The sequence below is a fragment of the Lasioglossum baleicum genome, chromosome 11 (genome assembly GCF_051020765.1).
Source record: "Lasioglossum baleicum chromosome 11, iyLasBale1, whole genome shotgun sequence".
In the NCBI taxonomy this organism is placed as follows: domain Eukaryota; kingdom Metazoa; phylum Arthropoda; class Insecta; order Hymenoptera; family Halictidae; genus Lasioglossum; species Lasioglossum baleicum.
The window spans coordinates 6,969,202-6,994,786 of NC_134939.1; the positions used below are offsets into that span (position 1 = coordinate 6,969,202).

Genomic DNA, 25,585 nt, shown 5'->3' on the forward strand with positions numbered 1-25,585 from the left:
TCACGCTCCGAGGTGAAACGCTATTCGGTTAAACTCGTGGAACTGAGTTTAGTCGAGCGAACGAGAAAGAGACAAGTGGGTTTGGGGTAATTTTTTGGTGGGGGCTCCCTACAATTTTTAAGGCTGCACTATACTTTTTTTCCATTTTTTCCCCACCTCCGCCCACAGCACTCCCTCCCTCCCTAGGATACGTTACAGTGACATTATTACCGAGTGACATTATTATCGATATTCATCATACCGATTGCCAAAGCTTTGAATGCACCACATATCTGTGTTTCCTCGCCTTATTTCGTACATTATTTTCCATTGTTTGTTTCCATTCTTCCATTCCTCCTTCTGGGCACGGACCATTTTCCTTAACTGTTACTATCTTTTGTTAATACTGTTAATATTATATGATGTTTCCAACTATGTCATAAAAAGAGAAAATAGATAAAAATGAGTAAATACACAAGTCTAAATACGTTAATAAATATGTCGATGGCTTATTTATTGGCGTATTTGTAGATTTATCTATCGACGTGATACAAACAAATAAAGCTGCACCATACTGAATAACCGTTTACTTCGATCTCTGGCAAAAACGGGCAAGAATCGGACACTAAACCACCTCAACTGGCTTTAACACCGGTATTGATGGTACTGGTATTCAGTTCCGCGACAGATATAAAAAAAACTCGGCTTGATGCAACACCACTATAGGTGTTGGCTTGATGTGTGTACAGTGAGAAATGCATAAGAAATGAACCGGTCGTGATAGCACCGGGAAACTGAGAAATACGCTGGGTAATGTCTGAACCGCAAGAAACGCTGGAAACAACGCTGGTCTGGTCTTTGCACAGCGAGATGTTTTTGTTCTGCTATGCTCAATGCAAAGCTTATGCGCGCTACCGGCGGAGAAAAATGTCATAATTTTTCTGAGGTAGCTGACGCGCCAGACTACGGTACTCTGGGTCGTATTTCTCTTCCGATAAAAGAAAGTGTTTGTTTTAAAATATAATTATAATTCTTTACCAATACCACAAAATTAAGACAATTAACGAAATAGATGTGCACTATTATACAGTGATTTGTTAAGGTACCCATTAGGTGTACGAATTGATTCGTAGCCCTTTCCTCATATAACATCCCACGTAACACTTTTCACGATTTTCCAATTAAGTGCTTAGGATAATCTGACAAAAAAATATTTTAAACACAAGTCGATCAGTTTTCGATTGGCTACACATTGCAATCAAAAATGTTCGAAAAATTTCGTTTTAATTATTGCCGAGGCCACCTTCATTTTTTTAAATGGTACTTCAAGGTCATCCGAAGGCCATGGTATACTACATAGGTCATTCAATTCGTCTTGATACGGGCTATAATACTGTTAAGTAAAAAATACCGTGCCATTTTAAAAAAATGATGGCCTTGACAACACAATAAGTCTTGAACTTTTTTTATTGCAATGTATGGCCATTCGAAAACTGATCAACTTTCGTTTAAAATATTTTATTGTCAAATTATCGCAAGTACTTGAAAAATCGTGAAAAGTGTTACGTGGGACAGCCTGTATACATCGTTTATCGAGAACAATAATTTATACTCAACTTCAGATTTGTAATATCATGGCTTTTTAATAAAAACCGAGCGACGGCTAAAATCTCTTTGACGTTACTCGGCAAAGTGACCTTAACGAGATATGTCAAGGTCAATATCATCCTCTCCTAAACGTAATACATACTATCTATTTAAGTTGGCAAAACTTTCGTAGCTGAGAAATAAGATACAACAAGCTCGACCGACCTCGTTAAATTATTATACGAAACGAGCAATAAATCCACAGCGAATTCAGCTAACGAAGATTTGATATCAAGAATGATCGCAATACTAACTCGACGGGGTAACGCTGAGTTACGATTTCTGATTTCGGATGTTAGATTTATACAGCATGGAGCGCACACGCTTTTGCAGTATTTGCACGGCAATTACAATTTTCGTCGGCCATTCCGCCCACTTGGAACAATGTTTATTAACGTAAACACCGTGGACAAACAGCTCCCATCGGAATCAATAAATCCGGAGCATCTATTATACAATAGTAAAGTTTGTCTCCACTTTAGTTTCCGTTTTGATCGCCCGGTTACATCAACAACAATAGTGAATGCAAAACGCCTCTCGTAGCATACCGCCGAAATAGTTCGGCCTTATCACACCTTATCAATTTTATGCAGAACGGGTTCCATGTTGAATTCCCCGGACAGCATTTCACGAATATTCACTGACGTTTTGGCAAGCGAAACACAATTGTCATAGAATATATTCTCTGACGATGAGTGACGTTGTTTGTTTTGCAAACATTAGGGTTACGAACTGATTTACAATACGTGTAAAAATAGATTTTTTATCGTACGCAACATGAAAGTCGTGTAATATAAAGAGAATGTAATGACATCAATTTCCTTTAATCAACTAAAAATGTTGTACAGTAATTAATTTGTATTTCTATTCTATATTCTAAATCAAATTCATTACGTGCACACCTTTGTTTAAAATTGAAACACATGATATTCAGAGAATTTATAATTTTTGTAAAAATACTTTTCATATTTTGTGAAACGATATGGCACATTTAGTTGCAAAATAAAGAATTTCTCTATTTCGATTTCAGTATAATCAAGAATTAAACAAAAATCTTCCTTTCTTAATAGATTTAAATCTAAATAGATTAAAAGTAATGTAACATTATTTTAAAATTCTTTGGATGTTTTCATAATTTTGTGTGCTGTCTACTCATACCCTCATAAATACTCTAACTATAGATATTTACAGCCGAGATTTTCTAGTAAAAATATCGCGTACATACGTTTCCCGATACTAACCGATTTTGTCGGATTTGCGAAGTAATGATCCCGGTTTGCTTGAGATTATTCGAAAGCTGCGCTCCGTAAGCGGTATTATTCTAATTGCCGTTAAGTCGGCGAGCCTAATTACCATCAGTACTACCGCGGAATCACCTGTCGAGAATTATTCCATCTATTCCCCATCTCCTCTTACCCTATCGCCTAATCCTTATATCACCGTCTTCATCTTCCTTATATCGGTCCCCTCCCTTCAACAGGTGATTGCGTAATTCTTGGCTCGAGCTTGCTCCTTCTTTCTCTTAACACCGTTGCGTGATATATTTATTAAAGCTACATACCTTTTATATAATAGTGAGTCGCGATTTTCACTATCATCTACTATTTTATATATTTGCATATATTAATACATACATGAAAGATATATGCATCTTTGTGAAAAATTTATTTCCACTTTTATTATTATTAATATTAATTATTAATACAGGGTGTCCCAAAATTCCTTCAACATCCGGAATTGGGAGGTTCCTGAGATCATTTGAAGCACCATTTTCCTTTGAAAAAATCGCGTCCGCGGCTCGTTTGAGGAGTTATTAACGAAAAACCTGAACCAATCAGAGCGCGGTCTAGACGCGTGTTGGCACAGTCGGCCAATTGACAGTTGACGCGTCGGGCTGACTGTGCCAACACGCGCCTAGGTCGCCCTCTGATTGGTCCGTGTTTTTCGTTAATAACTCCTTAAAAAAGCCGCGGACGCGATTTTTACAAAGGAAAATGTTGCTTCATATGATCTCAGGAACCTCCCAATTCCGGATGTTGAAGGAATTTTGAGACACCCTGTATATTATGAATTATATCTTTATGAAAGTTTTACCAACATATTCGCGACATTTTTCTGATTGAAATAAGACCAAACACTATACAATTTGCTTGATATTTCCTCGTTTAAATCACAATATATTATAGTAGAACTTCAAATATCCGAAGATACAATTTGACTTCTCCAGTATCCGAATTGAACACGAGTGTCTGCATTCGTTTGGTTTCATTTTAATCAGAAACAAGAAAGCGAGCTAATAAAAACGTGGTAAAATGTCACGGATGTGTTAATAAACGTTTCATAAAAGAATAGTAAACCACAACTTAATAATCGATGGTAATTTGTTTCATATGATGATGTAAAACTCTACTCCACATTAATTTGATTATTAATTCAATCTTCATTAATGTGAGGTAAGAAAGTTTGAAGTGATATCATGTTTTCTGCCTTGATTATCTTCTACAAGCAATGTTGCTTCTTTGATGCTCAAAATGGACGCCAAAAAAGCAATTACTAAAGATACACAACATTTTCTGACGTATACTAATATTTTGAAAACCATCACTTTCTTTTGTTATCAAACAAGCAAATATTGAAACGGAGATTCCTTTTCTGGGTCGCATCAATGAAGATGTGTCCGTGTCATAATATTTAACTGTTTTGAGAGTACACAATCTCGGCAACTCCTGATTTTACTCTTGATTTTATAAGTTTACGAAAGCATTGTTTAATTTTTAATCGAGTCAACGTTTTATTTAGATAAACGTTGTCGTCAGGAAGTGAAGAGTGTCACTTTCCTTTCGTTGAGTTGACATCGCACTGTCAGCATAAACGGAATTAACGTGAGCCGGTGCAGCACAAACACGACAGTGTGGCATAAATTTCCGACGCTTCGAGCGAAAACTAAAATTGACTGAAAATCGCGCATAGCAGTGCCGCGCGACGATTTCGCGAAATTGATATTTCATGTCAAAATTAATTAATGATGTATGAACGGGAAAACATTTGCACGGCATTGTGGAATTCGTAAATGCGTGGCAGTCCTTCGTATTTTCGGATAACATTCCTCCGAAACGCATTCTGCCGAAACGCCTGCAGCAATTTGTAATTTTTGAAAAATAAATGATCTAACGTACAAGCCTCATCGCATTTAACTGCATGAGAATTTCGGCAAATTCTGTCCGACGAAAATATGCATTTAATTAGTACCCATTCAGTTTCTGATGTATTGGTTATACACCATGGAATGCTTTCATGGCGCTATTTGAAACGAAAATTAAATCTTATAGGATACTACCTTTAACTGTGGTGCGCGTAAAAACTGTATTGTTACATATAAATCTGAACGACTATGTAATAAATTTTTCAGGAGCAATAACAATTTCAATAACACACCAACAAGTCAACTTCAAGGGAGTAGACTCGTTTTTTCAGTATTGCAAGGGTGCGGGATGCACGTTCTCATTTCTCGATAATACAAATGTAGGATTTATCTGTAGTCAAAAACGCTAGATAAAAGATCTATCTAGGCCGCTATCGCCTTCAAAAGTATTATTTTTTCGTTTACGAGGCGTAATTATTATTCGGAAGTATACAACTGCACATGTAGCTACAGTAAATCCTCTATAAACGCAAAAAGGCCGTACACGATAAACGCAAAAAAATATCCCCTCCACTGTAGTAATCTGATTTAGGCTCGGGTATATCGGTGTGCACCACTACTAATGCGACGCGGAAAGTCGCAGTCGCCGGCACAGTTCAAAGGCCCGTGCGTCCTCACAAAATAATACTAATATAAAGATTTTTTTATTGTTACTTATTTTTTTTTATGAAACTTTCCCAATATATTTGTGGCATTTTTCTGATTAAAATAAGACCAAACACGATATAATTTCAACTGTATTTAGTGGTTTAATTGACGATGAACGTTTGGACGCAAGGAAGGACAGCGTACGGGAAAGAAAGAGACGCGGACAGTCGCAGTTGCTTCGTCCGCGCGACGCGCTGCCCTCTACGTTCGGCTCGGCCTTTGGAGCTCAAAAAAGTAGTGTCTGTTTACGAACTTTGCAATCGAACCTCCCCGAGGCTTTTGCGTTTATAGAGGATTTACTGTATTTTCATAAAGCTGTGACAGTGAATAATGCAAAGTACGCCTCATAAACGTAAAAATAGGACTTTCGAGAGCGATTGCGGCCTAGATTGATCTTTCATTTAGCGCTTTTGACTACAGAAAAACCCCTTTTTTACATTATCGAGAAATGAGAACGCGCATCCCGCACCCTTGCAAGTCTGGAAACGAGTTTACCGCCTTAACAATTAAGAGTATTTAATGTTTACTATTTATCCAATACAGAGTATAAGCATATTAGTGTGACTACTTGACTTTTGCACAATTTTTCTATTATGTCCGATAGTATTTATTCAATGCAATGACAAAACTATGTTTTTAATCATTATTTTGTGAAACTATTACTAGCATACCTGTGACATTTCTCTGATTGAAATGAGCCCAAATGCGATGCAATTTGCATGATATTCACCTGTTTAAATCACGATTAAGTCGAACCCCCAATATCCGAACTGATGATATCAGAATTCTCCACTATCCGAATAAAACAATTTAATCTAAAATTCTAAAGCGACCCATATAATACGATGGCTAAATAACTGTTCTACTATCCGTACACTCATGTTCCACGGATTAGTTCGGATAATCGAGACGCTATTTTTTATCGTGTATTAAACAAGTAAATATAATCCGAATTGTGTCGTGTTTGGTATAATTTTAATCAGCAAAATGTCACGAATCTGTTGATAAAATCAGTTTCATAAGAGAACTGCTAGAAACAAAAAAGCTTTATCATTGGATTAGTTGAATTCTGCATTTTATCCAGCAAGCTTAGATAATTAGACCGTTCTCGTGCTAAAAAATCTGTATCTCTCGCAATATTCATTAGTCAGACAGTCAAATGACAACAATTACAACACTAAAAATTATATGAAAATTTCGCGGACTGTATATGCAATTGGTTGCTCGCAAAGTTTTTCTGTAGAATGGCGCTCGGCTACAAAACAACGCATCGTTTAATCGCGAAAGCGTCCCCGTTTAATTACTAATATTATTTCTTCCCGGGTGGCCGAGGACGACGCGGGCCTTTAAACCGGAACGTAATTATCGTCCGTAAAGTTTTCTCGTTTGTATCTTGTCACGTTCCATTTTCTTAATCTGAGACTGTCGGCGAGCGACAACTTAACAGCGTCGTATTGCGGTTTATCAGGCGTGCAATCATTGCACAGGTCACAGATCAATCGTAATTCAGTGGAACGGAAAACGAAGATACGGCCGGGAGTTTTATCCGCACGTACCAGCCACCCGCATTTATACCAACGAATCCGCTGAAACATTTAAACGTTCACTATAGCGAGTCGAATGAACGCTCTGCTACTTCAATCCTTCGCGGTTCTGCGTCCACCTAGACTCGACATTTCATTTTATTAGAACGACTACATGTTTTAACGATCCGTGAGCTATTTCCCAAGGATCTTAAAATTGCGTACTGCGCCAATGCAATCTCGCGAGGAACCTTAGAAAATACACTTTCCTGTAACCTTACACGTCCAACCCTTAACCCTTCGAATTCTGTTTCAATTTTGGCCCCTACAACTCCCTATATTCACATCAGCATGAATTTTTAAATTCAAAAATGAAATGAAGATATTTATTTATAGGTTATTCAAGAATAAGTTACCTCAAAAAGTAATAGAGCAGAGTGGAAAACATGTTATTGAATAAATCTGTGAATAAGTATCTTAATGTTATATTCGAATTGTAATTTAATTAAAATTTTACGTACGACTTTTAAATGGAATTGTAACATTACAATTGTTGCAACTATTTTCCTTCTATCTTCGAAGAATGTTTTCCTTTTTAGAATATGATTTGTATATTTTTGATTTTAGAAACACTTTTGATGGTTCGCGCGAAATTTGGCCGAGTTAGTGAGCTAAAATCCGTCAGGACTGTGAACGGATGTTCCTTTTGCGGATTCGATCTAGTTAGGTTACTCGAGCGGAGTCTTTAGCACTTCAAACATTCTCAAAACTGCTCTAAAGTGGAAACTAATTTAGAAGGGTGCTACTTTGCACAGCATTGGCGGCGAGTCACTTTCCTTTTGTCTCGATACACTTTGTTGACCATCGGTCCCAAACTCCTCTTTGTGGTCCCACTGAATTTAGCACCTCGCTTTGTGCATGTTCTCATTGCTTCAAGAATATTTAATGCAGTTCCGATTCTAACAGAAGACTAAGACCTTCATTTTAAAGGTAGTTACGTACCTTAATTGTTTAATACTGTTCGATTCTATCATTGTCATGAATACTGAAAATTATTCAATGAATAGTACTATAACGACATTAAATCGTTATTAGTGTTATTTATTTGCAATATTTACGTAGGTAATTTATAGTCCAAAAATTTTAAAAAATTCCTGGGACTAACGTTTCTTCTCATCAACATTTTATCACAAATGTTTTCTTAAACGAAACATAAATTCCAGAATTCATTTAAACTGAAAAATAACTGCTTATTTCGATCTCTGAAATTTATCTATTAATATTTTACATTTTCTTGCTTACTAATTGCCATAATTTGCGTACCACACGCCAATATACAAAAAATACGGATGCGTTAAAATTGTTAGTTTCATCCTTCCAATAAGAGTTAGAGTAATTATAATAAAACAGCTATCTCCGCAGGACGGGAGCCTGAGCAACAAACCATTCAAGAAGTTGTAAAATTCTGTAATATCCCGGATAATCATATTACGTCCTGCGTCTTTAACCTTTTATGTCCTCGGGGTATCTACTATAAACTATAAAGTAACATTTCCATTAAAATGCTGCTATGAAAGAAACACACTTTAATTTCTGCAAAACTGTATTTTATTCATAGTTATAGCATATTTATTTGTATCGTAATCCTTGTAAAAAATCTGCTTATATATATTCAACATGTATATTATACGATATTTGTTTAACTGCAAACATAAATAAAGAATGAATTTACCATTCCACTAGAAGGGATATATCAATAATAGTTGCAGTTCACTGATAAAATTGATGACAGAAAAAATGAACTTTAATTTGAGTCCATAAATTTCTAAATTTTTTACAATTATAAATTGCAGCTTGAAAATTTTAAGTAATTATTATAAAATATAGCTTATGATACATACTTCTTATTCATTTTAAATGGAAAAATTATGTGAAAACCTATCAACTGTTTATTTCCTTGTTTTCCCAGGATTTTTATTAAATTCTAACTTGACATATCGATCTGCCACATCTGATCCCCGCCTGTCCAGTACTCGCCGCAGTGCGTCATGGGTCAAAACAGACCCGAATTCTTTGATCCGAGGATCCGTCGTCAAATTGACAGTTTGGTGTTAACGGACAGAGCTTGTCGCCTCCATCCTGGAGGATTTAAGACCTCGGCTTCTGGTGAGCAGATGGAATTTGCCTCCATGGAAGACGAGATTTAAGATCACGTAGTGGCCTCTGGTCAGCTAAAGGAGCTCGGCTCTATGCTAGGCGAGACATAAGACTACTTTCCTTAGCTTCTGGTCAAAGAGACTGTCTCCATCCTAGACGAGATTTAAGACCGCCGCGTCGTCCGCAAGCTCCTGGACCACGGACCGAGTTCATCTCCATCCCAGACGAGATTAAAGACCTCCCTTACAATTCCAAGACGGCGGACAGGGCTTGTTTCCATCCAAGACGCTAGCTATGTTCTTCTAACGACTATAGAACCCGAGGAACTGGCGTGCGTTCGTCGCAATACATGTCCACCTACCAGACACTCCAGGCTAATAACTTTTAGAGCTTCGAAGTTAGGCTACTGCGACTGTCACCGTCCGTCAGGTGTGTCCTCTAACTGAAAGTTTTTGGTCCCAAACATAGACCACGTACTCTATCGAAGGAAATTGTGGCTATCCTTTGGTCAAATTGTTGTAATTATTTACACATGTTCACCATTTTACACTGAAACATTCCATTTTTAAATGACTATTAATGTTTAAAAGTTATGAATGTGTATTTAGCAGCATTGTAAACGACATTACTCATCACGTGGTTATTTGATCATTTTTATTGTACTTATTACTAAAAGTTGTAGAATTTATCTTTGTTTTGAAGAGGGAAATTTCTTTGTCTATTAAACAACATGAACACTTTTGCATTTTTCTGGAAATGATAAATACAGTTAATTAATTTGAAACTTTGCGTAAAATTTTGTTACACTAACTGTAAACATATTATAGTTTTTGTGTATAAATGACCTCGAATGGCCTTGGATGGGCTAAAAACCTAGCTGTATGAAAATGTGTGCCATTGCATTTGGTAAAACAAATATGGTGGCCATCATAAAATGTCCTCCTTGAAGCAGAACAAGTTTTATTTGGAACACGAATAATTTATAGGTTCGGAGATGTATTTATTATAACACTGTGACAAAAAAAAACAGCTTGCAGCTTATACTGCAGCTTTCCAGTGACGTCATCGTGTTGCAGTAAAGAGCAAACCTCCGAGGCGATAGATAGTACACGTGTTTCCTTCGAAATTCGAAACGAATAATAAAAATGGATCGCGGAATAATCCGGTGGACGGGTTTAATAGGAATGCTTAGCAGAAAAACGAGAATTTATCTCGATTCCGCGCGTTTTCAGCTGCAAAGATATTTATATATTCCGGGTTCGCAGCCATGCTCATGTAAATGACATAAGGTTTCGAGGATGGTAGCGCAGTGTTGCGAGGGAACGAACGTTTCCCATCACTGAAACTGTCTTATTAAGCGCAAACACGATTTCCCGTTGTATTATCGCCGCTAATATCGGTCTAGTAACTTTACAAAAGGCCCTTTAACGGCCAATAGGAATTTCAAAATGAAACGCCATACATTGCAGCCGGACGGTTACTTTACGGCATTAATACAGAGACAATGTGGAAGTTCGCACTGGCGATTGTGGAAGTATTGAAACGTGACGACGCAGGCGGATCGATACTTTTAGCCGAAACGTGTTCAGTTCGGTAATTCGTGGTGTGACCGAGAAGTTTTTGACCACTACAATAAGTCTTATTACAAAATAATTTATATTGCTTCAGAATTAGTGCAAAATAGTTAGTTTAATTTATGTTGGAAAGTTAATGAAAGGGGTTAATCTTTTAAGAGTGTATGTCTACGTTTTAGACAATACATTTGCGAACAAAAGAAATTTTTCATTTCGGACGTTTCAATTTTTCGCAATTTTTTAATATCTTGTCCTGAACGAAATGGAGAATACAGTTAAGAATCATGTTAACCCTTCGCACTCGAATGGTGAATTTGCGGCGCCACTTAAACTTGCTGTACCATTATTCAAAATATTGTTTACATTATTGAATGTGTCGATATCTAATCAATTACTTGTATGAGGTATTATACCAGTTTCGTATCCATAAATTTCAAAAATCATAGGGAATGAAATATTCTAGACCGGAAGAAATGTTTAATTTTTGAGTTAAAATAGCTCCGAGTGCAAAGGGATAGTAATTATCCTCCAAACAAATAATTAAGTGGGTGGTTCACCCTAAATGGGTATTCTCATGTAGAGTTTTGGAGAAATGGCTGCCACATCTTTCTAGTTTAAGATATCCAGCCCAAATTTTCAGCGAATACTGTTCAAATAACACATGATGATATGTATATACTGATTCTTTGATGGAACATAATTTTCGATTTTAAAAAAATTGGTTGAACGTGTCTTATTTCTCAGTGATCGAAATGTAACGAACCTCTAGAATCCCGCGCGCTCCGTTCCGAAGGGGCTGACATTTATATAATTACACGTTGCCGCGATGACTGCGAATTTCTGGCATGGGCGAGCACGTGTCGCTCGTTAATCTTTTCGCTGTGAGGATTTTTATTTCGAACCCTTCGTCGCGATATAAAGAGACAGAAATTAATATGCGGGTTGCGTCTAAATATAATATATTTCGGGAAATGCTGATTCGATTGGATGCATTGAGAGAAGAAAATGCTGTGCATGTTCTTATTGTTATATCATGTTTCGAAATGTGCGAAAATGGAGTCTAGCGAGGGGTTGATTTAATATTTGGATTAAAATTAGAATTACGTCAATGAAGACGTGCAGATGATGCACAAATGTGAACTTAAAAAGATTTTGAGAACAAGATTTTCTTTACTTATTTATTACTTAAAATTAGGCAAAGTGGAAATCTTGATATAGATTGATAGAGACTGCAATCTACTGATTTGAATTGACAAGTTACTCAACGCCGATAAAATAAGCAAAATTGTTGTTCTCTCGTATGTAGATTTATGCGTATACTTTAAAATTATCTGAATATATTAATAATTTCAAAGTGTTCCCTATATTTTCATCACAAGAGTACAGTTGCTGAGAATATTTTGTGTACTTCGGAAAAGTAATCAAGAACAGAGGGATTCCATGAAACATACTATACATATAGAACCCTGTACTTCAGCTCAGTGACGATCTTCTTCGAAGTGTACGTCTTTGCCAGAGTAACTACAGAAGTTTCAATCCACTCAACTAATCGTAAGTGGAACGAAATTGGAAAGGCAACAGCACACACTTGTCTGAAACTTCGAGCTCACAACGATTCATTCAGAATAATCGTTCTAAACGCGTCGGGAGTCAAAGACTGTTTAAAACGTAATTGCGAATCCTTGTATATCAAATTGCGCGGAAATGGTATGCATTTATCCAATCAAAGCACAAATACGCGCATTGTGCTGCCGGTATTGATCTGTTTAAAGGTTTCTGTCGCTAACATCTAATCACTGGTTTCGGAATTTGATGAACGTTTTACTCCCATTACAGGGCGTGCCAAATAAAGTGTTCCAAATCTGTTTTCTCATGGTTTCCGATTTTTCATTTTATAATTACTCAAATTATGAAATTACTTCCATCGGAAATTGTTGAAGAAATTTCGTTACTCAAACACACATTACTGGACTGCGGATGTTTATGCATTTATAGCAAAATTGAGTAGATGAAATTCGAAATTGTTGGAAAATTTTGAAAATTCAAGGTGTCATATATGATTTCTGCTCTATTAAAATCATTGAGGGAAGCAATAATATTCAATTTGGTTTCTATTCCATGCAATCGATGCAGACAATTAAAATAGAATAGATGAAATATCTAAATAAATTCTATATTGTAATTTTTATAAGGCGACGGGTTGATTTTGCATAATAAAGAAATGGTTCAAGTAACTGTTATTTAGTTTAATGGGAATACTCTCCTATTTAAAGAATATTGGAGCCAGCCTTTTTTGTGGTTTACCCCCCAAAAGGTTGGGTACTAAAAGATTAGTACCCCTGAAGAAAAGAAAGAGCATTTAATTAAAAAAATAACACGATAAAAATAAAAACAGCTTAGGACACTACTTGATTTGGTACATCCAGTATACTTAATTTATTATTCCGGTATTATTCATTTAAGTTCTCCGAACTACAACACTGTTTCCTATGCTGACATTTTTGAACAAAATTGCTGACAAATGATTTAACAAGTCGCAGAAGCTGCAGCAGGTATAGTAAGTAGTCTGTTCTTGTATTGCTGCAGACACTCAGTAGCAACGTTCATTAAGGAGAGTGCTTCGATCGAGTGAACTAAAAGATACACAGTGACGACCTTATAGACTACACTGTGATAGACCTCTATGTATGTACATGTAAGGTTGGAAATGGTCGCGCGTTTTTACTGCAATATTTGGGACTTAATTCGAAGAAAACAATCAAACCCTGCAAATTAAACAAACTTTTATGAGACGTTTCATTCAAAACTACAGCACTTGTTAACTGCACAAGTCATGTCACGAAAACACTATCCAATTGATCCCTGCACACATATGTATTAATAACTCCGGCAAAGTTTGACAATACATCTCAGAAAAATTTGTGCCGCTATTTTAACAATATATAAACATATATGCAAAATTTGAACTCCCCAGGTTACCCCGTGTCCTCGAAATTAATTTCTAGACGTGGCACTGGGGAGACGAGAATACCTCCTCAAATGCGAACAATGTTCTCAGACTTCTATTTGAAAAATTCCGGCGCTGTATCGTCGACCAGCTACAATATTAGAATGCATTTTCCTGTTCCCTCGTATTCTCATCCACTTCATCATACGGGCTCTCCAAATATTTGTATTGCGCTGCGCTTGTAGATTCGCATCTCCCGTAAGTACAGCGCGTATAGGCAAATATTTAAGAATCCGCGGAACGTTCTCCTTCTGCGTCTCGCCGAGAAAATATCTGATCGTTGTCTCCGTTTAGCCTGGTGGTAGTATCTCCCGTTGGACCCCCGCCAAAAATCTTCGCTTCCTCTTTTTAAATCGTTCCCGACTAGCCGGGGAGTCTTTGGTTTTTCCGTATTATCAGCGGTGTTCGTCTATCGCCATCCTTCTTATGGACTGTCATCCGAAATCTGTAGCTGTTCCGCGAAGAAAAAGACCCGTAAGCTGGCGTGAACGAGAAAGTTTAAATTGCATCGCCATCGTATATCACAGTTCGGTTGTCGTTTATTCGACTGGTTGGTAGCCCATTTCCGATTGAAACCGATCCGCTCCCCGCACCGCTTCGAACTTTCTTCTAGGCCGTTTTCGATTCGCTCGGATCCTTCCACTGCACAATTTTGGAAGCTGCGACTCCCGCTGTGCATACATGCATTATCCCCTTGCATTCGCGCACGCGAAAATTGTGAAACTCGAAATTCTTCGCGCTACTTCGATCCTACAGCACATTTGCTGCGTCATACCACCGTTCAGGAGCTCGGAAACAGGTCAACGAAATTTTGGAAAGATTATTTGAGCCGTTTATTTTGAAAGTGGCCATTTGTCATTTGCCATTGTCTATCGAATCAATTTTCATGTAACCAACTTCATAGTTTCAATAATTGTGAAATGAAAAATATGAAACCGGTCATTTGACCGGCAGTGGTAGGTTTACTGTTGATCCTCCCACAATTTAAATTTCACATATTCATTTCCGCTACAAATACAATTTCCATTTCATTAGACAAATTACTCTGAATTTATACAAGTTTCGAGGCTGCTAGATCGCCGGACAAAATGTCCACATTTTCCAGAATGAATGCCGAATTAAACCGCACACGGTTCCATGGGAAAGACTTCAATCCTTTCCTCCTGTCATCATCAATGCGGTCCACCCCCGCGGCACCGGCCGCTATCCCGTAAATTCAATCTCCCCTTGGCTAACGAACTAATTCACGGTCTAACAGTAGAACAATCATCTCTTAATTAGTGGAGCGTTCTAAGCAAACAATCCGACCGCCTAAACAACATGATCAGGTTAATCAGGTGTCTAATATTACAACCGTATAACGAACGCCCGATGATCATTCGCCGCGGTCTGTCTAATTAACCGATTTTGGTACATGTCCGATAGGTATTCGCGCCCGGTACAGGACCCGAAATACAGTCTTCCAGCTCACCGATTCGCCAGGTCAGATAACCGAGAATGAATGGCTGTACCGAATTTTCGATCTAGCACGGCCGATTCCGTCCAGGTAGCCGCCCTCGCGCTCCGATAAGAGGTATAACGTACAGATTAAAGGCTCAATGCTAAACTAGACTGGAACGATCCGGTGCCGTTTGTGCGGTTACAGTCTAATCCTGGCAGACCTACGTACCTACGGATGCATGCATACGTAATCAGGTATTAAGGCACCAACATTAGGTGGACGTGCTAGAATTAATACGATCCTCTTTGTTGCTTCGGCTGCTTACCGACAACGAGCCCTAAATGGATCCTGATTGATACGATAACCTCCCCTCCTCGACTCCACCTCTTCGCGCATTCGCCGCGCCAAATTGATCTCTCGAACTGCCTTCCCGTCTAATGTCAATCGAAACATCAAGGCGAGCACGGTGTTTGTTGAAGAGAGCATTCGATTCAATGGGGAATTTCATAGTGCTCTGCGTCGAAGGATTTGGGACATTCTGGTGTAGGATATACCTAACTCTGTGATAGTCTTCAGTTTGAATGTATGTTGCATCGGAAATGGACGATTTTAGAGTATTGATGTTGTGAAGATTTTTCAGAAATATTACAGTATACGGGTTTGTTGCTTACCATTTTAAGACACAAAGCTGATCTTTGAGGATCGGTCTAGATGTTAATGCCCTATCTTGGCCCTATGTAGACCCTATCTAGATATTAATTACCTGTTTAGGCATTATCTAGATTTCTAAAGCCCTATCTGGACTGTACTTGATTTTCAATGCTACAGTGAGGAGCAAAAGTGAACACACATACGATATTTTCACGAAAACGTATTTTTATTTAATGTTTGCATGTAAAATAGAATAAAAATAAAATACACAGTATTAAGTACATACAAAGTTTTAGCTTTTCAAGAAAATTTTACTGATCGTGGTATTATTATTGTTTTGATAAATACAAACTTTTTCCGTGTAGGCGGTTTTGCACCGTAATAGTATGTTTGTGGCTGAGAGACTTAAACATATTTTTATTAACAGTGACCGGTGTTATTCGAGTCCGGGAGTACTCTAGTAATTGCACTTTTGCTGTTCGTGCAGTTACACGCATCAACATACTGTCATGAAGCCATTATCCAAGACTGTGAAAGATAGTATTATTTCTCAATTAAAATCTGGCTCATCGACGAGAAAAGTTGCCGAGAATTAGTCAAAGCTGCAGTACATACATAAAATACGAAAACAATATTGTAATGATGTTCCTACATCTGTCGGAGGACGTCCAAAAATATTTTCTTTTCAGGACAAGCGACGATTAAGAAAATATACATATAACATCAGAAGTCACACACACACACGTCGCCGGCGTCAATGGCTGCGAAGTTGTTGGAAAGAAAATAAGCAAGTGGACGGCTCGAAGAGCATTAAGAGAAATTAATTTTATATCAATGGAGAAGAAGAAGAAACCTGCTCTTTCAAAGAAAAATATTGAAGCTCGTGTCAGTTTTGTCAAAAAATATATAAATTGGAACGAAGAACAATAGAAGACCGTGATTTTCTCAGACGACTCTAAAATAAATCGAATTTTATCGGATGGATATTCTTGGTGTTGGAAAAGGAAACATGAATCTCTTTTGCCGCGTCATGTTAAACAGACAATTCAATTTGGCGGTGGTTCAGCCATGATATGGGGTTGCCTTACGGCATATGAGGTAGGTCCATTGCGTCGAATTGAAAGTACGGTGAACCAGTTCACTTACATAACAGAATTTATTGGATGTTGTTGATAATATGCCCGTAGAAGAATATGATCTTGTTTTCCAACACGATAACGCCCCAGGGCATTCTGCCCTGTTATTAATTAACTAATTGGCTAATCGACAATTTCAAACGATGTCGTGGCCTACTCAAAGCCCAGACTTAAAAAATTAAATTAGCGAATAACTACAATGATCCACAAACGACGATAAATGATTTGTGGCAAAGAGTGCAGCAACAGCGGTATTCTATTCCTCCAGAATACTGCGAAAATATAATTTGAAGTATGCCTAAACGCATTCAAGTCACTGCCAAGGCCAAGGCTTCTGGACAAAGTAGTAAATGCATAGAAGTATGAAATGTTTATTTTAAAATGAATTGTGATGCAAAACCGATTACACGAAAACAATTTGTATTTATGAAAATAATAATAATATCATCATTGTTTAAATTTTTTTGGAAAACTGAAATATTGTACTTAATACTATGTATTTTGTTTTTTCTTTATTCTATAAGCAAACATATCGTTTGTGTGCTCACTTTTGCTCCTCGCTGTATATCTAGATATTTAATCTCACTTGTAAATAAACTTTGTTTCCATCGTAATACATTTGAGAGAATTGTAATTCTCCAATCTGAACTAGCTACTTATGCCCGCGCAGTACCGCCATGATCTTCGCCGAGACAAATTGTTTATTCGATCCTTTGTGTCCGATGCCAGTTCCGATAGCGAGCATTGCGCTCTCATTCTCACATATTGGATCGCAGCGAAAGGTTCCCCGCCTTTTGAATTATTCACTTTGAGATAACATCGCTCCGATGAAATTCAATATTTTTATTAAAATATACACGGTCGCCTGCTGAGAGTCTCCACTGAACGACAAAGGCGACGTATTTCTGTTCGATTTATAAAAACGAACGAAAGTGGACAGTTTTGAATTTAGCGATTTCATTGAAAGCATAGATGATAATTAACGATAACATACCGATATGTATCGACAGATTCGACGTTCCTATGACACCATTGAAATGGAATCGCGAGCAGACCGGAGTTTTATGCGACAGCATATTTCGATCTGCTATTATCCAATGTTTTGCATATTTCGCGTTTTGCATATTTTAATTAGAAATCATGTGCTCGTGTGAAATATTGCTTTCTATGCTATTATTTTCTCATCATATCTTGTGTACTACACATATCTTAGTCTTTACATTATAAACAATTCTATAGTATATCATATAGTATAATATACTAAAAATATTATACATATACTAAAAATATTATATTATACTGCTACTATAATTCTTTTCACAATTTTCTGTTCTCTTAAGAATATTATAAAATGAATGTGCATACAGCTTTTCTAAAGTTGTTTACTTGACAATAACAATTATTGAATTATTGATTGATTATTGTTTATCGATAATAAAAATTCTTCACGTGGAATAATTAATTTATAGCTGGAATTTTCCAATATCTATTGCGTTTTTAAATTAATCTAGAAACAACCAAGACTTTAAGAATTTACGATACATTCCTTTGCTGAGAACCAATCATCGTCGAATCGATTGGCCAACAAACAAAATTCACATGATAAAGAATTTAATTATGAGTCCCCGCAGAAACAATGAACTCATCGGAAAACTGTCATGAACAATAATGAAAATCGTATAATTCACAGAATGAAAGGCTGTGCTTTGTTAATTAAATGAAGGGAAATATTAAATTCGAATTTATGTTGACTCAAAATCAAATGAGATAAACAACATATACAATGTAATAAAAAGAACACGCATACGAAACGTCTTAATTTTGGCATTGAAGCATAATTCTTCGGTAAACATTGATTAAAAGAAATTCTTAAGAAGGGGAAGAAATTAAACAATATGGTTGATCGATCGTCGCAGCACTCCGTGCAACACAATGCCGCGACCGATCTGTCACGTGCGGCAGTTAAGGTGTTGAAATGCTTTTCTGAAAGGTAAGTAAAGTAAAAAAGCGTGTTATGTAAAAAAGATCGCTTTCAATAAGCTCCGAACAGTTTGGCCGCGAGACGGGAGAAAAATATAAAAAGCAAATCAAACTGTATATGCTAGCAGTTTATAATTAAAATTCGAAACAAAAGGCGACTTCAATAGAAAAATGCGAATATCCTTTCCAACTCTGTGTCCCTCTTTTATCTGGTCAATAGTAAAATGGAGTCATCGCGGCAAGTTATGAACGTAAGAAATGACGCTGCGTTATGAGCTATACTTTAAACTCCAGCAGATTTTGCGTCCTCCCCTCGGTAAATGGATTTCGTGGTTTTCGCTCTCGGCCATTTTGCCTCTTTCCCACAGAGCTCGCTCGGTTTCCTTTTATTTCGTAGCTTAAAGAAATTCAACGGTATTGTTGAACGATAGCTCGAGCTGCTCAAGATTAATTACCGGGATCTGGCGGGTCGTTGACACGATTAATTACCGCATTTCTATTTATACATATAGTTTCTTCCACTCTTTTCCCTGTCGTCCAAAATTTGAAAAAACGGGAATTGAAAATCTGTTGTGCTTTTCTTTTGCCATTGATGACACTCAAATGCAACCATTTTTGTGAAACGGCATTCATAGAGAAAAAGAGCTTGTCGAATTTTATTAATAACTATTTTAATAGGTACTATAAATTGTACAGAAAATATATTTAACGTTATGTACGTCAGGCCTGCGCGACTTGCGGTTCGCGAGCTGCAAACTTCTCGTAGGGGCAATATGAAATAGTTGATAGTGGGGGACCGGTACACTAGTAGTTGGAGTTGTGAAGCGATTAATCTAGTTATATAATTTTATCTAGTTATAACTAGACTGTGTATTCATGCATTTATGAAAAAAATGGGCGGGTGCATTTAGGAGAAAAGAGAAATGAATTCCCGTTTGGTTCCTACGTCTTGCAATTAACGTATGTGATTTTTATTTTGCCAGTGTTTTTGCTAGTTATAAATATCATAAAAATCCGAACCACGCGGAGAAGGGTTTCGCCAGAAATGATATTGTCAGAGGAATCGCCGGTGCACATTTCAAGTTAGAAGCGCGCTGGCCCGTTAAACTTGAGTTTGCCAACTGGGTACATCGATTCAGTTCTTGAAGCAGACGCCCCACAGAATCCTTTGTTAATTCGCTAAACGAAACCTCTTTTTTGGCCAGATCTCACGCTGACTTTCCGCTCCACTTCACGCACAGATCTACTCGCACTCGTATAGTTCGAAAGTGTAACGGTGAATTATTCATGCTGCGTTTTCTTTTGGGCTGCGTTAGTACCCTGCACAGTGGAACTTCTCGTTAAGATGTTTACGCCGTGAATACAAACGCGTCCGGAGCGAAATAAACGTAGTTATCGAACACGGGGTTGAATGCGCAGGGATCGAGTAAAATAAATCTACGATCGTACCTCTCCGGCGAACAAAGCTTACGTGCCTATACATTTCGGGGCATCGGGCTGTTTTATTGCGAAATGAAACCGCGCGAACCATCGCACAATAGTGATCGAACGAGCTCGTTAACCAAAATGTATTAGGTCGTTGTATATGAAATGTCTGAAGAAATACTATTACGCGGTTTATTATAGATGACGTCCTTAAAAAATTGCACTTCCTTGAAAGAGGTGATATCACTGAGGTCATTTGAAGCAACTTTTCCCTTTGCGAAAATATTATCCGCAGCTTCGTTGAGGAGTTATTAACGAAAAACACGGGCCAATCACTGAGCCGGAATCCGTCCGTAGTAGTCGCGCTCTGATTGGTCCGTGTTTTTCATTGATAACTCATTAACGAAGCCGCGGAGAACATTTTCGCAAAGAGGAAAATTACTTCAAATGATTTCCGGAATCACCATTTTCAAGCACAACACTTTTGGGACACATCAGTTATCTTGTACTTAGACTATCAAGTGAGGAACAAACTGGAAATAAGGATGTTTTGTAACAAAGGTACATAATCGAGCTTCGAATCCACATAATTATCTGATTAGCGCATAATTCCCTTTACCGTTTCATCGTCCTAACCAGTTCGCCTTCTGCTCCATCAATACCCGCGGAATGGGCAACAATTTCAATCTGTTCCAACAAGTGGTGTTCCTCAACTTTGAAATATTGTCTAGAGATAGTCCCGATGGTTCCCCGAACTTCCGGTGGAAATTCAGCATCCGTAGACAAGAGAATTCTGGAATGACAGACATTCCAATCTCGTGACAGTAACCGATGTGGAAAGACACCAGCTCAACCGTGTCGACTCCCGTGACGTCTGATAATATTCAAATCACTGGAAGCTTTGCTATTATTCTAGGGAAACGCTATTATATATAATATCGGACTCGTAAACTCTGCTGTCGCGAAAAATAAATTGTGTGAAATTGTCTGTGTGTTGGAACAAAATAACTACAAACATTTCAATAATGTTAATAAAAATCTCTTGATGTTATTCTATGGGAACAGTATTAATTAAAATGTTTCGACACACAGACTCGGAGTTGCCAGATTAAGACTTGTGTCCCCACTCTACCTTCCCCTTCTACGACGCTACTCCCCACGCTTCCCCTCACTGGCGACTCTGCACAGACTCCGTTACATAAATTGTGTAAAATTGTCTGTACGTCAAAGAAATGGAAGAAAATAATTGCTAACATTTCAACATGACAAAGCAGCCTATGAATAAGAAAATTTTGTAAAAATTCTTTTCTTCAGAATAATAATCGGTAAAGGTTCTTAATATTTTTCATATGCATATTTAAGTTTCACATAGAATGATGAATTTATTGCTGGAGTTTCTCGATATTTATCGTATTTTTAAATTAGTCTATAGAAACAAACGAAGCTTTCAGTAGCAGTAAATATTTTAAGAGAAATCTCGCACGATACGTTCCTTTGCTGAAAACCAATCTTCGTTGAATCGAATGACGAACAAACAAAATTCACGCGATACAGTCGGCTGAATTTCATTTCATTTCATTACGTTTCATTTCTGTTTTAATTTACTTGAAATGATTACAGCCGCGGATTACAAGAATAATATCAACGACTCGCTTCTCAATTCGCTACGTTTATTGCACAGAAAAAAGCTACAGACCGACGCGAAAATAAACTGAAGCGAAAGAGAAATAAACGGATGAAATGTGTATAACAAGTAATCAGAGGTAACATAATGATTGACGGTCCAGTTGGAATCGATAAAAACATTCTCCAACAAAAATCATATTAATATAATTTCATCAGCGGAGCCATGTTCGACTAATACAGAAACCATTATTGTTCAAGTAAACGTGTCAAAGAGATAATTCGTATAAAGTCTAATTGTAAACAGATTCAATCGTAAAAAGGACAATGATAGTGTTTTAATCGACATTTATAAATTATGATCAGTAGTTTTTTAATTGAAAATATTGCTTTTAAAATTCAATTATTATAACTAGGTTCTTCAAGTCAAAATAGAAAAATTTGAACAAGTCGGATAAAAATTTCGTTTCCTCAGCTATTAAATATACATATCAAGGTTATGAGTATCGTGTATCATAATAGAAGTTCCTAGGACAATACTTTACTCACTCTTGTTCTACGTTTTAAATTAGGTTTCATACATAATGTCACGTTTCGAAGAAATATTTCAATGAAACCACCCTGAAAAATGTATGACGAGTCTTGGGAATATTTCTTCGGAAGTTAATTTAAGATCTTTCGTAACCCGAATGAAATAAATGAACGAAGTTGATGGAATATATTAGCCATTCGTTAAATGGCTCAGATGCAATTTTGAAGAAAGTGTTTTCATCAACACGAAAGCATCTTTTGACGGGGTAGTTAGAGCCTCTTCGAGGATCCACAGGGAAATCAGGAAAGGAATTCTATAGCCGATTATGATGCACCCACAAGGGATCCTTCCACGAGCGTATTCATCTTTCTGGATCGCAAAAAGTTGACAGTTTTTCAAATACCAGAAGTACATACAAGATCCTTCGACTTCTTCGAAAGTTTTCGAAGCGTCAGTAGAAAGTTTCCGACTCGCAGAGAGTTTCTTTTGCGACGTTTGACTCCGCGAGTCCCTTTTGACGAGTCGGTCTATAAATCTACGTCAAATTTTGTTAAACTTGATCTATGCGATCATTCATCAAAGGTAAACGTGCCAGGAATGGGGTCACGAACAAAAGTATTAGCACAGTTTTTAATTGTACGTGCAATCTTTTATCAGCATATTAATTAGAATTTTTAAAGCATTTGCCCGAGTTTCAATCATTCCTTATATTTATGCGCAATTATTTGTATAATTAAAAGTAATGATAATGTATTAATGCCTCCAGAAATATTTGGGAAAAGTTTACCTACAGGAGAATGTAACAAAACTTATTTGTTTTTAATTATTTCTATATGTGAAACTTTCACTAACATATTAGTGACACTACTCTGATTAAAATGAGATCAAACACGACTCGGTTTGGATCATATTTGCTCGTTTAATTCACGATATAGTAGATCCCTGATTGAGACACTTCGCTAATCAAATAATTGTCAACACGTTGACATACCATTATCATCAAAGCTATAAAAATCAATATTTCGTACACCACAACTTAAAATAGCAAATATTCAACAAATTATGTATTCATTTATCTAAATTCAATATTAGATCTACATGCAGCGTGTATCTAATAGAAACAATTTTTTCTTTGTTGCAGCAAAGTTGGATGGTGTGAAAACGTACATGAGGATGAGAAGAGTGCCAAAGCATCTACAAGTGAAAGTGATCAAGTGGTTCGACTACCTCTGGTTAACACAAAAATGTTCGGACGAGGAAAAAGCAGTGAGCTGTCTTCCCGGTAAGGATTTATAAGGTTTCTACTAAGTATACGCCTTTAGCATTCTCCTAAGTGAAGCGTATAAAAATATTCTTCCAAAAAAATTATGAAACGCAACGTTTTCGTATGGTCGCGCCGCGATGCTTCTAATTATAATAATACTGTTAGGTGCACCGAGAAAAATATCAATATGATATCCCACAAAAATTGTGGAACTACGAAAAAAATATCATTTGTTCTTTTTACGACAACCTTTTAATTATAATAAAATTACTGAGACAATATTGATGGAATATGCTGCAAAAATTATGAAACTAAGAATTAAATATTATTTGCTATTTTTATAGCATTATTGTAATAAATTATTTTGTCAACAACGCTTTTAATTATAATAGTATGAATGTGAAATTAAGAATAATTATGATCAATTGATCATGATTATGGAAAGTATCGATGAGAAATGCTACAAAAATTATGAAAATAGAATGATTTGCTGTTTTATAATTCTATCGATAAAATATACATACATATAATTATAAATATCGACAAAGCATATTTTATTCGTCAACGCAGTAATTCTATTTTGACTCGTAACAATTTGGCATTGCGAGAGCTCTTTTCTTTCTCTTTGTTCCGTCAAAAATGATATACGCGGCTAGAGAATATCTCTGCAGTACGATTCGAGGTTAGATCTCGAACCATAAAAAACAGTCAACTGTGAAATATGCCAAGAAAATTCCTTCTGCTTTCATGAAGGTACTAATACCCATTTTTCCCGGTCGTTACTCGGGGAAACGGTATTATAATACTAGTAAAATGGAGTAATAATAAAATAGCCGTTGGCATTTGAATCGATATACATAGTAGCCCGCAGTACATTTTAAATAATTCGTAGACAATCCCCAGAAACTCATGAAATTTTTTATTAATAACATTTTAATATATATTAATAAAACTTACTCGATGTGGACGTGTAGCTAAGCTAAATTTTGAGCAGCACTAAATGACCTTGATTGATCTTGGGAGACGAAAGTGTTACACCACCATAACCTCTGAAACAGAGTATACATTTAAGTAAATTTATATAGTATTAATATTATTTGAGAGGAGTAATATTTTATTTATAGAATTTGATTAAATGTATATGATTAAAAAAAATTTTCTAACGAGCTTAGGTAATAAGTGCGTGCGAAATTTCAAATAGAACAGCTATAGAAGCACTTGCTACGTTCACATATAGTATTGTTATTAGAAAATAAATGTATAAAATAATACGTAAGGTAAACGTTTCCTTGCGTAACCAGCAGTCTTTGCCTTTCTCCTATAAATTTGTACCTTTTTCTATGTTATCCAGTAGAGGATGTGAGAAATTCAAGTTTTGATCCTGCAGAATCAACGATTCACTAGTTATACATTAAAGTTTAGCTATTTCCAGTATTTTTGACTGGTTAGCGGTTAGCGCCGCCATGTTGAGTGTAGTCCAGTGTAGTCACGGTCGCGCGCCACTTACGCTAATGCTGAATCAGTGCAGTGCTGCGATATAATGCAACATTTCACGCGCATGCGCGGCCAAAACAGTAACGTATCTATATTAGCAGAGCCCTGATGCAATTATATTGGCGGGAATGTACCGAAACAATCTGTTCCGGACAAAAATACTCCAGGGCGTGTCCTACGAGTTACAAAATATACACGAATACACATGTCATACATTCATTTTTCAGAATCAAATCATACCAATTTTTTTAAAATTTTGCGGGATGCTCAAGGTACTCTATTTTAACGAGAATCTTACTTTA

At 36.7% G+C, this 25,585-nt stretch overlaps 1 protein-coding gene across 9 annotated transcripts in view; it reads left to right on the forward strand.

Moving 5' to 3' along the window:
* The window catches only part of LOC143213439 (cyclic nucleotide-gated channel alpha-3), a 299,614-nt gene that overhangs the window by 235,852 nt on the left and 38,177 nt on the right, over window positions 1-25,585 (forward strand). For 7 of the 9 annotated variants that reach the window (XM_076433300.1, XM_076433299.1, XM_076433297.1 and 4 more), the window contains exon 10: window positions 23,667-23,805. In XM_076433300.1, coding sequence (XP_076289415.1) covers window positions 23,667-23,805 — 139 coding nt within the window. Of the gene's footprint in view, window positions 1-23,666; window positions 23,808-25,585 lie in introns of all 9 variants that reach the window. The other 2 variants (XM_076433298.1, XM_076433294.1) reach the window with 1 other exon arrangement.